The following is a 13,197-nucleotide window of genomic DNA, read 5'->3' as shown; positions in this document are numbered from 1 at the left end:
TAACTACATATATATTTTGGTAAATACAAAATTATTTTTTTACCAAAATTTATTTGGAGACCATGAATGCAACGCGGTGCTTTACAAAATGCATTTTAACTTGCTCAACAACCTGTTTGCACATGGAAACTTTAGATCATTACTGTAATGCTTACTTGTTCTTCAATGTTGACTGGGGAGAAGAAAATGGGCACCTATGATTAATGGCCAAATAGACATGAAATACGTAAGGCTTGAGATGATTGTAAACAAAAAACTTTTGGTCCGATCTGTGTGTGGCCTAAACCTAAACCTTTAATTTCTTTCTGCTTGGATTGCCTACTCCCTTGAGCTGAGGGCCTGGGGCTGGAGCACCTGGGCCACCATTCCACATTGGTGAGTTTTCCACAGAAGTAGATGTATTTATACTTATATCTGTATTTGGGATTGAGAAAAAGATGGGGTCATGGTTATTAATTATTCCGCAATCAAACTATTTTAGAGATGGATGCGCTAAATCCATCAATTTCGGACAAAAAACTCAACAGCCAGCAAAAAACTCAACAGAAATCAAACCCTAATTTTTAAAGTCAAATTTAAGAATTAAATAAAAATCCAAAAAGTTGTTGTGGTGGGAGTTTCAAAAATCTTGAATGGTTTGGATTTGGACTGGCAAAACACTTAAGATTTGACTAAATAGAAACTTTGAATTAATCCCAAACTTTGTTATAGGATTTACTCAGTCTAGAACCAAGAACCTCCAGTTCATGCGCTGCTGCTTCTCCTGGTTGAGCCATAGGACCCAGCAAAAGATTAGTATGGTAAGTAATGTGATAATTGTTCATGCCATTGACATCATTGATGCACACCTGGTAGTCATGTGATCCAATTGCAGCTATTAAAGGGCTTTTTAAGCATGTTCCTTTCTGCTCTTTTGGCTGGATCATAAACTATCCTGAGTATCCTGTCTGAGTATCCTATCCTGCTCCTATTTAGAGAGTGTATTCCTGCCCTGTCCCATTCCATTATTGCCACTGCTGATCTCCTAGTATGACCCTTGTCCCATCTCTGGGACTTTGTTTTCCTGCCATTTGCCTTGATTTAATGCCTGCATTTAGACTTGTCTTGCAGCCTGTATTTTTGTCTTACCTTTGTTAATTTTTACTTTGAATTGCTTATTAAAGCCTTTATTGCATTACAGTACCTGTTTTGTGTATAGCACTTAACATGCTTTCATCTGGTTAAATAGCATGTATGCTCCTCACAGCTAGCACTACAGCTATAATCCTGATAGCAACCCAGACAAACTGAATCCTGGATTCAGTGCAACTCTTAACTATATCATGTGTCTCTGTCATTCGGCATGGGGTGTGTATCAATGTCAAATTAGGGATAGCTGATGGTCTTCATAAAAGCTCCATGTTTGGACAACATATTTTATCATTACCAAGGCACACTTCATGTTTGCCTTATATGTTCCAGGGGATTGGACCTGTATGCTTTAACTTAAGACTTAAGATAAGCAGCTTTGAACGTCTACTATAGCAAACTATGTTTCAAATAAACTCATAATTTAGATTCCAGTTTGAATTCAAATAACTTATAGATTAGTCATTTGTCACAAAAGAAGCATAACTAGGCCCACCAAACATGAAAACCACAGCTGAGTCTGAAGCAAAGAGTTTATAATTAATTCGTTAGCTACAGATCTCCGTGTACATCATAAGACATTGTTTCCAAGCATGCCTCTGAATGCAATAAAAAAAAATTTCAATTTACAAACCTGGACTGTAGTGCTTTGACTACCAGCTATCTATTCTGCATCCCCCAATATGCAAGTACAGAGCAATACTCATGGGCCCTCCATTATATTATAAATTACACAGTTGTACACAGTAAACACTGCAAAAAGTATTTGCATTTAGATAGTCTATTAAAATAGCCACCCTGACCTGGCATACAAAGCCCAAAGGCTAGGCAGTACTGTGGGTTCAAAATGGCCAACCTAATCTGGACATGCATGAACGGCTATAAAAGCAGATGGAAAGTGCAGGGTGCTTCAGCTCAGCCTTTGAAAGGGATGTATGTTGAATAGTCTGTCACTGGAATACATGTTCTTTAGAAACATATTAATGTGTGAATGCTGTATATTTTGTTTATTTTTCACAACTTAATTAAAACACAGTTTCCTGTTTTAAAGGGTAATATAAATGCAAGTTATATCATAGGTGGTTGGGACCGCTACTAGTGAAACTAAAATATTAAGGGCACCAGTTCAAAGCAATGGACTACAGAGCAAAAATGATCATTATTCTTTGCACCTGTAGGTGCCTAAAGAGTTTGGGTCTGGATTGTTCCACCTATGGCCACTGCAATATGGCAAGCAGATTTCTGTGAAATATTTAGTAGTGCACTGTGAACCGTGAGAACCTATTCTGAATCTCCATCCTCAGCCCTAAATCTGGAATGTTGTGAAAATAAACGTAATAAGGTTTAAAATAATCCAGTTCTAATACTGGGAATGGCTTGATCCTCTTACTGAAAAAGCACTATAAGTTGTGGTGCAGTTTTTATGTTCATATATCCAGCAATGCATAAAAATATATCCAGCAATAATTTCCGAAAATCATCATAATGAAGGAAATAATATACTCCCATAGTAATATCCATTGGAGAGCTCAAAAAAAAGCACTAGACTCAAGGCTGAGCACTTTTACCCAGGTCATTGAACTTTACAATGGTTTGTCAATAACTGCAAGTTGTCATGGTCCATGAATCTCATTTTAATCTAGTTTCTTTTTTACCACTTACTACTTTTCCAGTTCTTCCCCCTTTGGAGATAACTGGGTTTTGATGGTACATTTGAGTCATGGATGTGTAACCTTTGCTACATTGATATGTGATAACTTTATTTTAAACTTTTTTTCATGTCCATAACCTCCTGTAGAAACTTTGTGCTGATACTTAACTCGCATGATATGGTTCAGTTACTTTTTCACATGGGTGATGTGCTTGTTGGATAACTTTGTTCCTTAAATAAACTGTGTTTTTTGTTTACTCAGGTTTTTTTTTGTCTAATTTAGTTTGTTTAAAGATCAGAACCATTCAATGTTACAAATATGCAGGAAATACATTTTCAATTTATTGCAATCCTTGCTTAGTGATATTGCATGTCATATGAATCACAAAACCTGCATACTTTAAAAAATATAGTATTCTCTATATTAAAATATAGCACTTATACTTTGGTTAGTTTATTAATATCCTTCTTCAGGATGGGGTACATTATTTTTTATTATATAAATACTGGTTCTTCTTTGTTCTTGTTTATTGTAATGTAATACTTTTATTGGAGCTTAAAGGGCATCTAAACCTAAAAAATAAATTGATACAGACTTAAGCTGGCCAAACACTGAAAGATTCACTCGTTTGTCGAGGTTGCCAAAGGAGCGGCCCTTTCCCTGATATGCCAGGTTGGCCTGATCCGATCATTGGCCCTAGGGCGAATCACAAAGATATAGATACAGGCCATTGGGGCAAGGACCACATAAACAAGCTGAAGGCTTAATCACCCCCATGAGATTTTTAAACCTGTGTAATGGATATCTGCCCAATTTTCAACCACATATTGGTTGAGTCGGCTGGTGGACTGCCCCATACATGGGTAGATACATGGACTGACAAAGATTTTTTTACCTGGCCGATCAATTTCCTGGCAGATGTTGGCCAAAAAATCGTAAGATATACGATCGTTTGAATCCCACTAACCGCACAATAATTTCGAAGGATTGGTTGCACTTTGCTAAAATCGGTCGTTCGGCAAGAGAAATCTTTGCGTCTATAGGGACCTTTATTGGCCTGTGTGTGGGGCCCTCCGACGGGCTTCCCTAATCGATATCTGGCCGAAAGCTGTTGAGCTGAAGACTGCCTAGCAGTATAAAACTGTCTAAAATTAAATATTTTCAGAAACCACTAAAAATAGAAAATGAATGTAAATTTGCAAAAGTTTCCAGAAATGCACTCTGAATAAGTTATCATCAATGTAAATTTTTAAGTTTAGATCTACTTTAAGCCCCATTTCTGACCCTTTAACAGATACAGGCAGTCTCCAGGTTATGTACGAGATGGGTCTGTAGGTTTGTTCTTAAGTTGAATGTGTATTCAACTTATGTTGAAACATATACATTTACTTATTAAATGCAACTTAGACAGATGTGTGTCTTAACATAGTATGCCAGAGGGGATTGGGGCAGGTGGTTTATTAACGCTAAATGCTAATAAAGGCAAAGCAAATCATAGTATGTTACTATAACAGCCCCATCTGTAAGTGTGAGTTGTATGTAAGTCAGGTGTATGTAACTAGAGGATTCCCTGTACCTTGATTTTTTTTTCTTTTCTTCTCTGTATCAAGTGGGCAGTACCTATGCCAGTGTTTTTTTAGTTATAATATGCTAGGATGATACCCAGCCAGCACTTTAGAAAGCTTTCTACTGTGGCTCACTGCATTTGTATCTCAGGGTGCCCTTGAGAGCAACAAATCTGCTCTGAGGAACAACTTTTTCCATGGTTAATATTTTCGAACTCATTTGGGTATTTAACGTATTTTCTCCAGAATCATGTGCTCCTAAATTAACATGCAGTGAAGAATGAATTAGTTGAAAGCACACCCCCATCTCTTCTCAAAGCTAAGACTTTAATCGGCTGCACAATGAACAACAAAGCCATGTATTGAATAATCCTCCCACTGAACAAGAAGTGGGCACAAACAGGCAGAGACACACTCTGACAGACCACACTGCCCAGCTAAGATAAAGAATTAATAATCCTGGGCATATGTTGTCAAAAGGGTGTAAACACTGCTGTAACAACAAAACCAGAAGCAAGCACTTCCAAGATACATGCAGTCCGACAACATTTTATTATATCAATACTAAAAATATGCATTTATCCATTACTGTAAAGGCTCTTACACATGGGCAGTTTTTATTGCCTTCCCGTGAGGTGGAGGTCGAACAAACAGAGCACAGGAGTTAATATTATCTTCAATGGGAACTGTACCCACGGAAGTGAGCTGGAATGCCAAACACAGTTAAAATACAATGTGCAGAATTTTAACTGCATTTAGTGTGCATAGTCCCCATACAGAAACACAGGATCTCTCAACTTCTGTGTCCAGTGGAGTAACTAGAGGGGGTAGGCGCTGGTGCGTGACGCGCAGCCGGACCCCGCCCCCCTCTGTACCTCCCGCATTTTCAGGGACTGCCGGGGGACCCTGAGGGGGTACGGGCCCGCTCGCACCCCCTGCTCCCCCGGTAGTTCTGCCACTGTCTGTGTCTACATGTAGAGGAACACAAAAATAAGTCTAAACCTTTAAAGGGGTGGTTCACCTTTAAGTTAACTTTTAGTATGTTATAGAATGGCCAGTTCTAAGCAACTTTTCAATTGGTTTTCATTATTTATTTTTTTTTATAAATTTTGAATAATTTGCCTTCTTCTTCTGACTTTTTCCAGCTTTCAAATGGGGGTCACCGACCCCTTCTAAAAACAAATTCTCTTTAAGGCTACACATTTATTGTTACTGCTGCTTTTTATTACTCGTCTTTCTATTTAGGCATCTCCTTTTCATATTCCAGTCTCTTGTTCAAATCAATGCATGGTTGCTAGGGCAATTTGGACCCTAGAAACCAGACGGCTGAAATTGAAAACTGGAGAGCTGCTGAATAAAAATAACTCAAAAATCACAAATAATAAAAATGAAAACCAATTGCAAATTACCTCAGAGTATCGCTCTCTACATCATACTAAAAATTAACTCAAAGGTGAACAAGCCCTTTAAAGGAGACATATAGGATAAATGAAAAAAACAACAACAATTTTTGTAGGCAATTATAAGTAATATATGGTGTTGATTTTACCTGGTGTTAAAAATTTATATTATTTTTAAAAATAGCCGCTTTATTGGAGCTCCCTACAGATGTTAACTGGTCCCTGTCTGTGTTTTAAATGAGGGATGGGCGTGTGTCAATGGTCCCTGCCAGAAGCACAGTAGGAAGAGGACAGCCAATCACAGCCCTGCAGTCACACAAGCACATACAGGCTTCTGTTCCCTATCAGGTCCTGCTAGCTGCTGATTGGTTCTTATCCTACAGTACAGTGAGATGAGTATTGCCAGCTCCCGTGCACAGCCTGGGAATGAGTATGAGTAATGCACTGGTACATTCTTATTTTTTTGGGGTTCTAAACCCCAAAAAATTAAGTGCTGAAAACTTATTTTGGGTGGTTCTCGGAGCACTTTTGCTGTGTACGCGAATTTCCTATTTTCTAAGATATTTGCAGTTTTATACTGCTGAGTCAGCAACCCAAGAGTTAACTGGATACAGTGTATACAGTAACTGAACAAGTGTACAGACAGGGTTGCCTGTGTTCAGAAAAAAAGTGTGCCTAGCAGTAAAAAGCTTTATAAAATTGCCTATATCCAGTGTTGGACTGGGATATCCGGGGCCTACCGGGGCTGCCCACACCTCATTGCAATTGCCACCAACCCCCCCCCCCATTCCAGTGGCAAGGGGATGGGGGCGTCGCAATAAGCACATTTAGACTGCAGTTTTCAGAAGAAGAAATGGCCTGGGTCGACAGGGGCCCACCGAGTTTTTTCCTGTTGTCCCGCCGGCCCACTCCAACCCTGCTAAGATCTCAAAAAGCTCTTAAAATTGTATGTAAAAACATAGAATACAAACAGAAAATACAAAAGTGCTCTAAGCAATATAACACCATTCATCTTTTGGGTTTAGATTCTCTTTAAGACCCATGGAACAGTGTTCTGATCGATAAGGTCTCCCCAATACTACCTTGCACACCAGCAGCTGCTTTCCATTATTTGAATAGGGAACCTAAAGGAAATGGCAGATGCTGATGCGATCAAGTGAGATTGCTTGGTAATGATCAATTTTCCAGTGGATGCTATGGGCAGGGCACTTTCATGCAACTGAATCTATATGTGACACACAAAATCACATACAACTAATTGCTACTGTCAACTGCACTTGTGCAATTTAGCACCCAGGCCCTATACTGCTTCGATACTAGGTAAAAACATTCAATACAGTACAAGTTTCCCATTGCCGATCAATAAACTGTATAAATACACATTGAGTACTCTGAAACTTTCTTGAAGTTGCATGCAGTTTACACAAGTGTTGTAGCAGATATGCTGTAGGCAGTCAGTTAATTCTGCCACTCCTTCCTACTTTATCAGAATAAGAATGCCTTTATCAGTTTAGAGAACAAATTTTCTATAAACTGAGATACAAAAAGCCTCTGGAATTTAAGATTTGTACAAGCCCAGAATAATCCAGCATTTTTTTAAACTTTTTTTGTAAAAAATGCTATGACAATATTTCTTCTCTTCTTCTGAATGACATGTAAGTTATGGGGATAGGTAAGAATATACATGCCTTCCTCATCCCATCCAATGAATACAGAGTTGCCGATTGCAGGCAGCGCTGTAATCATGGAGGATGGCCGCCGATTTTTGTCACTTGAAACAGAGCACAGAGACATGCGTCACTTCATCTAGGGAGCAAGGCAGGGTTCGAAGTTCAAAAAAATTATACATTTTTATATTTTTGCCTTCTACTTTGTAAATTAGTTTCCTAATTCTAAAACTGTTTTAAAACCAGTTAGCTATCTCATTTTAATAATGATTTTCTACTAAAGGAAGATACTCCACATTATCCTAGGGGCTCATGTAGACCAACCATAAGTCTTTGGGCACACAAGTGTTTTATACGCTTCTCTCCACCTAATGAATATTAATGAGGCAGAGAGAAGCGGATTTACTGAAATCAGCACATCGTTTAAAAGAATAGTTTCCTCCTGTGTATGGCTACAAAGAGCCAGGCGGAGCAGAGATCCACCTGAAACAAGTGAAAGCAGGTTCTGCTGTGCTTGGCTCTGTGTAGCTGCACACAGGCAGATACTGATCTTTTAAAGGAAGTGCTGATTTTAGCACATCTGCTTCTCTCCGCCTCATTAATATTCATTATGCCGAGAGAAGCATATAGATTGCTTGTATGCCCAAAACCTGAAGAAAATGGGGGCTCATTTTTTTGGAACCCAACAAGCAGATTATAGGAGAAGGAAAGGCTTCCTGCACTTGGGGGTGCCAAATGTTAGGCACCCCCAAATGTTTGTATTGACTTACCTGAAACCCCGGGCCAGTGCTCCTATCAGCAGAAAACTGAACCGGAGTTATACCAGTGAGCGCCACGGAGCGATCCAATCCTGGCTTCTTCTAGCTTCAAATTTCCTGGGCAAACGCATGTGCAGTTGAACGAAATAGCCGACTTTTTCGTTAAAATTCGGTTTCTCGCTCTACTGTGCATGTCCAGCCCCGCGAAGAAAGCGGAAGACGGAAGAGAAGTGATCCGTGGTGCACACTGGTATAACCCCGTGCCGATGTTGTTTTCTGCTGATAGGAGCACCGCCCGGGTTTCAGGTAAGTCAATACAATCACTTGGGGGTGCCTAACATTTGGCACCCCCACGTGCAGCATGCCTTACCTTCTCCTTTAAAGGGGCGGTTCACTTTTACATTAACATTTAGGGGGCCGATTCACTAAGCTCGAGTGAAGGATTCGAATGAAAAATACTTCGAATTTCGAAGTATTTTTTGGGTACTTCGACCATCGAATTGGTTAAATTCGTTCGAATTCGAACGAAATCGAACGAATCGAACGAAAAATCGTTCGACTATTCGACCATTCGATAGTCGAAGTACTTTCCCTTTAAAAAAAACTTCGACCCCCTACTTCGGCAGGTAAAACCTACCGAAGTCAATGTTAGCCTATGGGGAAGGTCCCCATAGGCTTGCCTGTGATTTTTTGATCAAAGGATTTTCCTTCGATCGTTGGATTAAAATCCTTCGTCGTTCGATTCGAAGGATTTAATCGTTCGATCGAAGGAATAATCCTTCGATCGATCGATCGCAGGATTAGCGCTAAATCCTTCGACTTCGATATTCGAAGTCGAAGGATTTCAATTCGAGGGTCGAATTTCGAAGTATTTTTAACTTCGAAATTCGACCCTTAATGAATCTGCCCCTTAGTATATCATAGAATGGCTAATTCTAAGTAACTTTTCAATTAGCCTTCATTTTGACTTTTTAATAGTTTCTGAATTATTTGCCTTCTTCTTCTGGCTTCCCAGCTTTCAAATAGGGTCATGGACCTCATCTAAAAAAACAAAGGCTCTGTTAGGCCACACATTCATTGTTATTCCTACTTTCTATTACTCATGTTTCTATTCAGGCCCTCTCCTATTCATATTCCAGTCTTTTATTCATAGCAATGTAGGGTTGCTAGGATAATTTGAACCCTAGAAACCAGATTACTGAAACAGCTAAAAAGCACAAATAATAAAGCATTAAAACGAATTCCAAATTGTTTCAGAATACAATTCTTTGCATTACACTAAAAGTTAACTCAAAGTTGAACAACCCCTTTAAGAATCCCTGCTTTATGGCCTTATTCAAAAAACAGAACAAGTCAAGCTGGTCTGTTAAATATCTCTATACAAGCAGCTCTTGTCCACCACTTTGTAATTGTTTGAAAACTAACTAACATCTAACTAACTTTGAAGTTGGCAGTTCACCTCTCAAAAACTTTTTTCAGTTCAGTTGTTTTTGAGTAGTTCACACAAATAATGGTCTTTTTCAGACTGCAGATTTTTTTCTTTTTCAGTGTTTTTATGTTCCCTAGAGATGTGTGTCTGTGTGTGTGTGTGGGGGGGGGCTCCAAATTATCCTCTGAGCATGCTCAATTGTTACAGTCTTGTTTTTCTTGTTATAGTTGATACAATTAGATGTGGACATTTCTCTGATGCTGCTGAGAAATGTGTCAAATAATTTAACAAAGCAGTTTAGAGAGTCCGCAGTGGCAAAATTAAAGTTTAATCGTAAATTTTATAATAATGATCACACATAAAAAAATTGATTGTTGCTAGTGTAATGAAGAGGAAAAAGTGTTTGGAAGTTAAACTACACCTTTAAACAGGTGAGCAGTAAACTCTACCTGCTGATTGACTGTTATGACATTGTGCCCGTTTTTCTACTTTCATTGCATTAGTGCAAGGTTTCGTAACCAATGGGTTTGAACCAAAAAATCCCTATAAATACATAAAAATGCCCTCCTACAATAGAAAAAAAATTAAACAAGTTGCATAGCTGGATCAAAATTAGTTTTTGTACCACAAATCAGATTCTATGACTTTCGGTCACTTAAGATAAATATTAATAAGCACTGTTCTAGCGCATCGTCAATAATGTCAATAGATGGTCCTGTCATAATGACATGCTAATATGAATGCTCAAGCAAGCTGAGGGGGTGCATCCGTTGCCAAAATGGATGGCCATGACCTAAATTCCATTATGTATATACACCCATCTTTTACTATGACTGATGGGAGTGCATGTAAACATCATGCGTTCATAAAACTATGCAAGTCGAATTTTATAACCCTTCAAAGTTAACATGCGCTGGGACTCTACAGAGTATACCCACCTTTCTATTCTTATTTTTTCACCCTTGTATCTGTACATATATGGCCTTTAAGTTGGGCACAGGAAACTTTTTTAGTGAGTTGCTGGCTTTTCCATTCTTTAATACAAAGCTCCTATGTCTATCAGAATGAGGATATCTGGTGATCCTTGCAGTGTTCCAGAAACAAATGTTTGTATGAAAGGTAAATAGATTTATATAGATAAATAGATTTATAGCCCACAATATCAAAAACGTTTGAAGGTAGAATCTTATTCCAGTCTGTTCCTAGCTTTACACTGGGGCCCTTTATAAACTACAGTGACAGTATATTCGAATTTTATTGGAAGAGAAGTTTTAAGCACCAGAGATGGAATATGTAGCACACGCACTGCTGAGGCACTGTTGGGTATTTTTTCATGTTTGATGCACAGTTGAGATGCAGGTTTCAGTGCAGATTATAAATATTATATTGTGTAAGTTTTTATCCACAAGCACTCTCTGAATTTGCGCATGCAACATGTTGCACTTTTATAGGTTTAACAATGTGTACAGAATATATTCAAAAATCAAAATGCATGTTGCATTCACAAAAGATATTAACTTGAGTTAAAGAGTGCACATCAAAATAATATATATGTTTGGATGCATTCCATATGCCAGGGCCCTAAAGCAGAGAATGCAGATGAGCAGACTAATGTTTTAAAGGTAGAGCTGTGAGTGTCAAAAGTCGAGTGTGATTGAATGGTCAATAGATGCTTTCTTATGTCCCCGCAGATCTAGACCTTTAACATAAAGTATAGTTCATGGATGTATTAAATTATTATAGCTGATGTGTATATAGTTGTTTAAATCTTTGGGCAGAAATAAGATTTGGAATAGACCAGGGGTTCCCAAAAGGTAGATCGGGCTCTACCAATAGACCTTTAGCTGGTGATCAGTCAATCTCAAGACACTGTTAACAAACAGCTTGTCTAAATCACCCTTCAGTTTCATGGTTTTTATTCATTTTTATTAGTAAGGAATAGTTGTTTGTTATAGCAATATAAATTCTCATAAATCAATATAATATTTAAGTAATATTTTCCATGGAACAGAATGCTAACAATGCTTTTATGGATGTAGATCAGGGGTCCCCAACCTTTTTTACTTGTGAGCCACATTCAAGTGTAAGCATTTACACAAGCAGGAAAATGTCCCTGGAGATGCCAAATAAGGGCTGTGGTTGGCTATTTGGTTGCACCTATGTGGACTGGCAGCCTACAAGAGGCTTTACATGGCACTTTACTTAGTTTTTATGCAATTAAAACTTGCTTTCAAGCTTGGAATTAAAAAATAAACTCCTGCTTTGAGAACCCTGAGCGCAACATCCAAGGGGTTGGAGAGCAACATGTTGCTCATGAGCTACTGGTTGGGGATCACTGATGTAGATCATAATGGGACAACATCACTAAAAGTAGACCTCACATTAGTAAAGTATGGGCACTCCTGGGATAGACACTTGATTAGACAGAAAGTGAGCAAAGACCAATTATTTAAACAGTGACAGCTCCATAGACAGTGAGGAGGTCAGAACTTAAAGGCTGTGCATGAGGCAGCCTATAGAGCAGCTGTCAGTGACATCCCTAGGAAGTGCTGCAGGTTATGCACAATCAGCAGGCAAGTCTGACTGCACTGCAACATTACCGTCAATTTGTAGGATAAATTGGGTTTGGGGTTAGGACTGTGCCCAGGGCCCACAGTGCAATTTCAGAGGGGCAAGTCAAAGACATGTTGCTACATCCCTGCAGGACACCCACTCACCAGCGTTTGCTCATATTTCAGAGCTCGCTGCTCCATCCCGTTCCCGGACATGTTTGCCCTGTTGCCCCTTGTCTGTCTCTCCCAGGATATGAGGCCGGTAGTCGCTGCTTGAGCCTCTCCCAGCCCGGGGTTCTTTTGCTAGCTCCTTCTACTTCTCTCTGTAGGGCTCCCAGCTCTCCCTCCCGATATGTTTGTCTTCCAGCTACTTCTCATTCTGAACGAGTCTCTTTCTCTGTCCCACGTCTCTCTCTTCTGTCTTCTCCCACAACAGCCTCCCCTAGTTCCGCCCCTGACACGCCCCTTGCTTGCTTCTTTCCTCTCTCACGCGCCCCCCCAGTCTAATGTGTTGCTTTACACTAGTTGCTGGTGGTTATAACAATGCGTCGCACACTTCTTACACACAATGTCCCCAGGGAGGCTTCCCTAAAGTAAGGCAGTCAGACAAATACAGAAGAGGGGGAGTATTTTGTTGGAATGTTCCTAGCGCTGCGCAAGTCTAACAGGTACTACCTGCACGGACATATATTCTCTGCACTGCCCTTTAAAGGCAGATGTGGAAATGGCGCGCTGACTTGACAAATCACCGTGATTTTACATATTTTACACAAATATAACAATTTTGCACAGTAAAATAACATGTTTTACACAAATACAATAATATTGCACCACTGTTCGCCTGGGGTGACGTGTGGGTTTGCGCTTGACTTTATTTTTGCCAGAATTTTACACTCTGCTCCATGTTTACATAAAATAATTGCTCAGCTTTTTCAATATGTTTTAAATGGCACACCATTATTATTATTATTATTATTATTAACATGTATTTATATAGCGCCAACATATTGCGTAGCACTGTAAAGTAAATGTGTTTATACAACTAC

At 39.1% G+C, this 13,197-nt stretch overlaps 1 protein-coding gene across 4 annotated transcripts in view; it reads right to left on the bottom strand.

Moving 5' to 3' along the window:
- clcn2.L (chloride voltage-gated channel 2 L homeolog) overlaps positions 1–12,623 on the bottom strand; it is a 63,252-nt gene extending 50,629 nt beyond the window's left edge. The window contains exon 1 of one of the 4 annotated variants that reach the window (XM_041563205.1): positions 12,317–12,623. In XM_041563205.1, coding sequence (XP_041419139.1) covers positions 12,317–12,367 — 51 coding nt within the window. In that variant the 5' untranslated portion in view covers positions 12,368–12,623. The remainder of the gene's footprint in view (positions 1–12,316) is intronic. The other 3 variants (XM_041563204.1, XM_041563202.1, XM_041563203.1) reach the window with 3 other exon arrangements.
- Between the last annotated feature and the right edge of the window lie 574 nt (positions 12,624–13,197).

Source organism: Xenopus laevis, chromosome 5L, assembly GCF_017654675.1.
Source record: "Xenopus laevis strain J_2021 chromosome 5L, Xenopus_laevis_v10.1, whole genome shotgun sequence".
Classification (NCBI taxonomy): domain Eukaryota; kingdom Metazoa; phylum Chordata; class Amphibia; order Anura; family Pipidae; genus Xenopus; species Xenopus laevis.
This window is presented reverse-complemented; position numbering and strand designations above follow the sequence as displayed.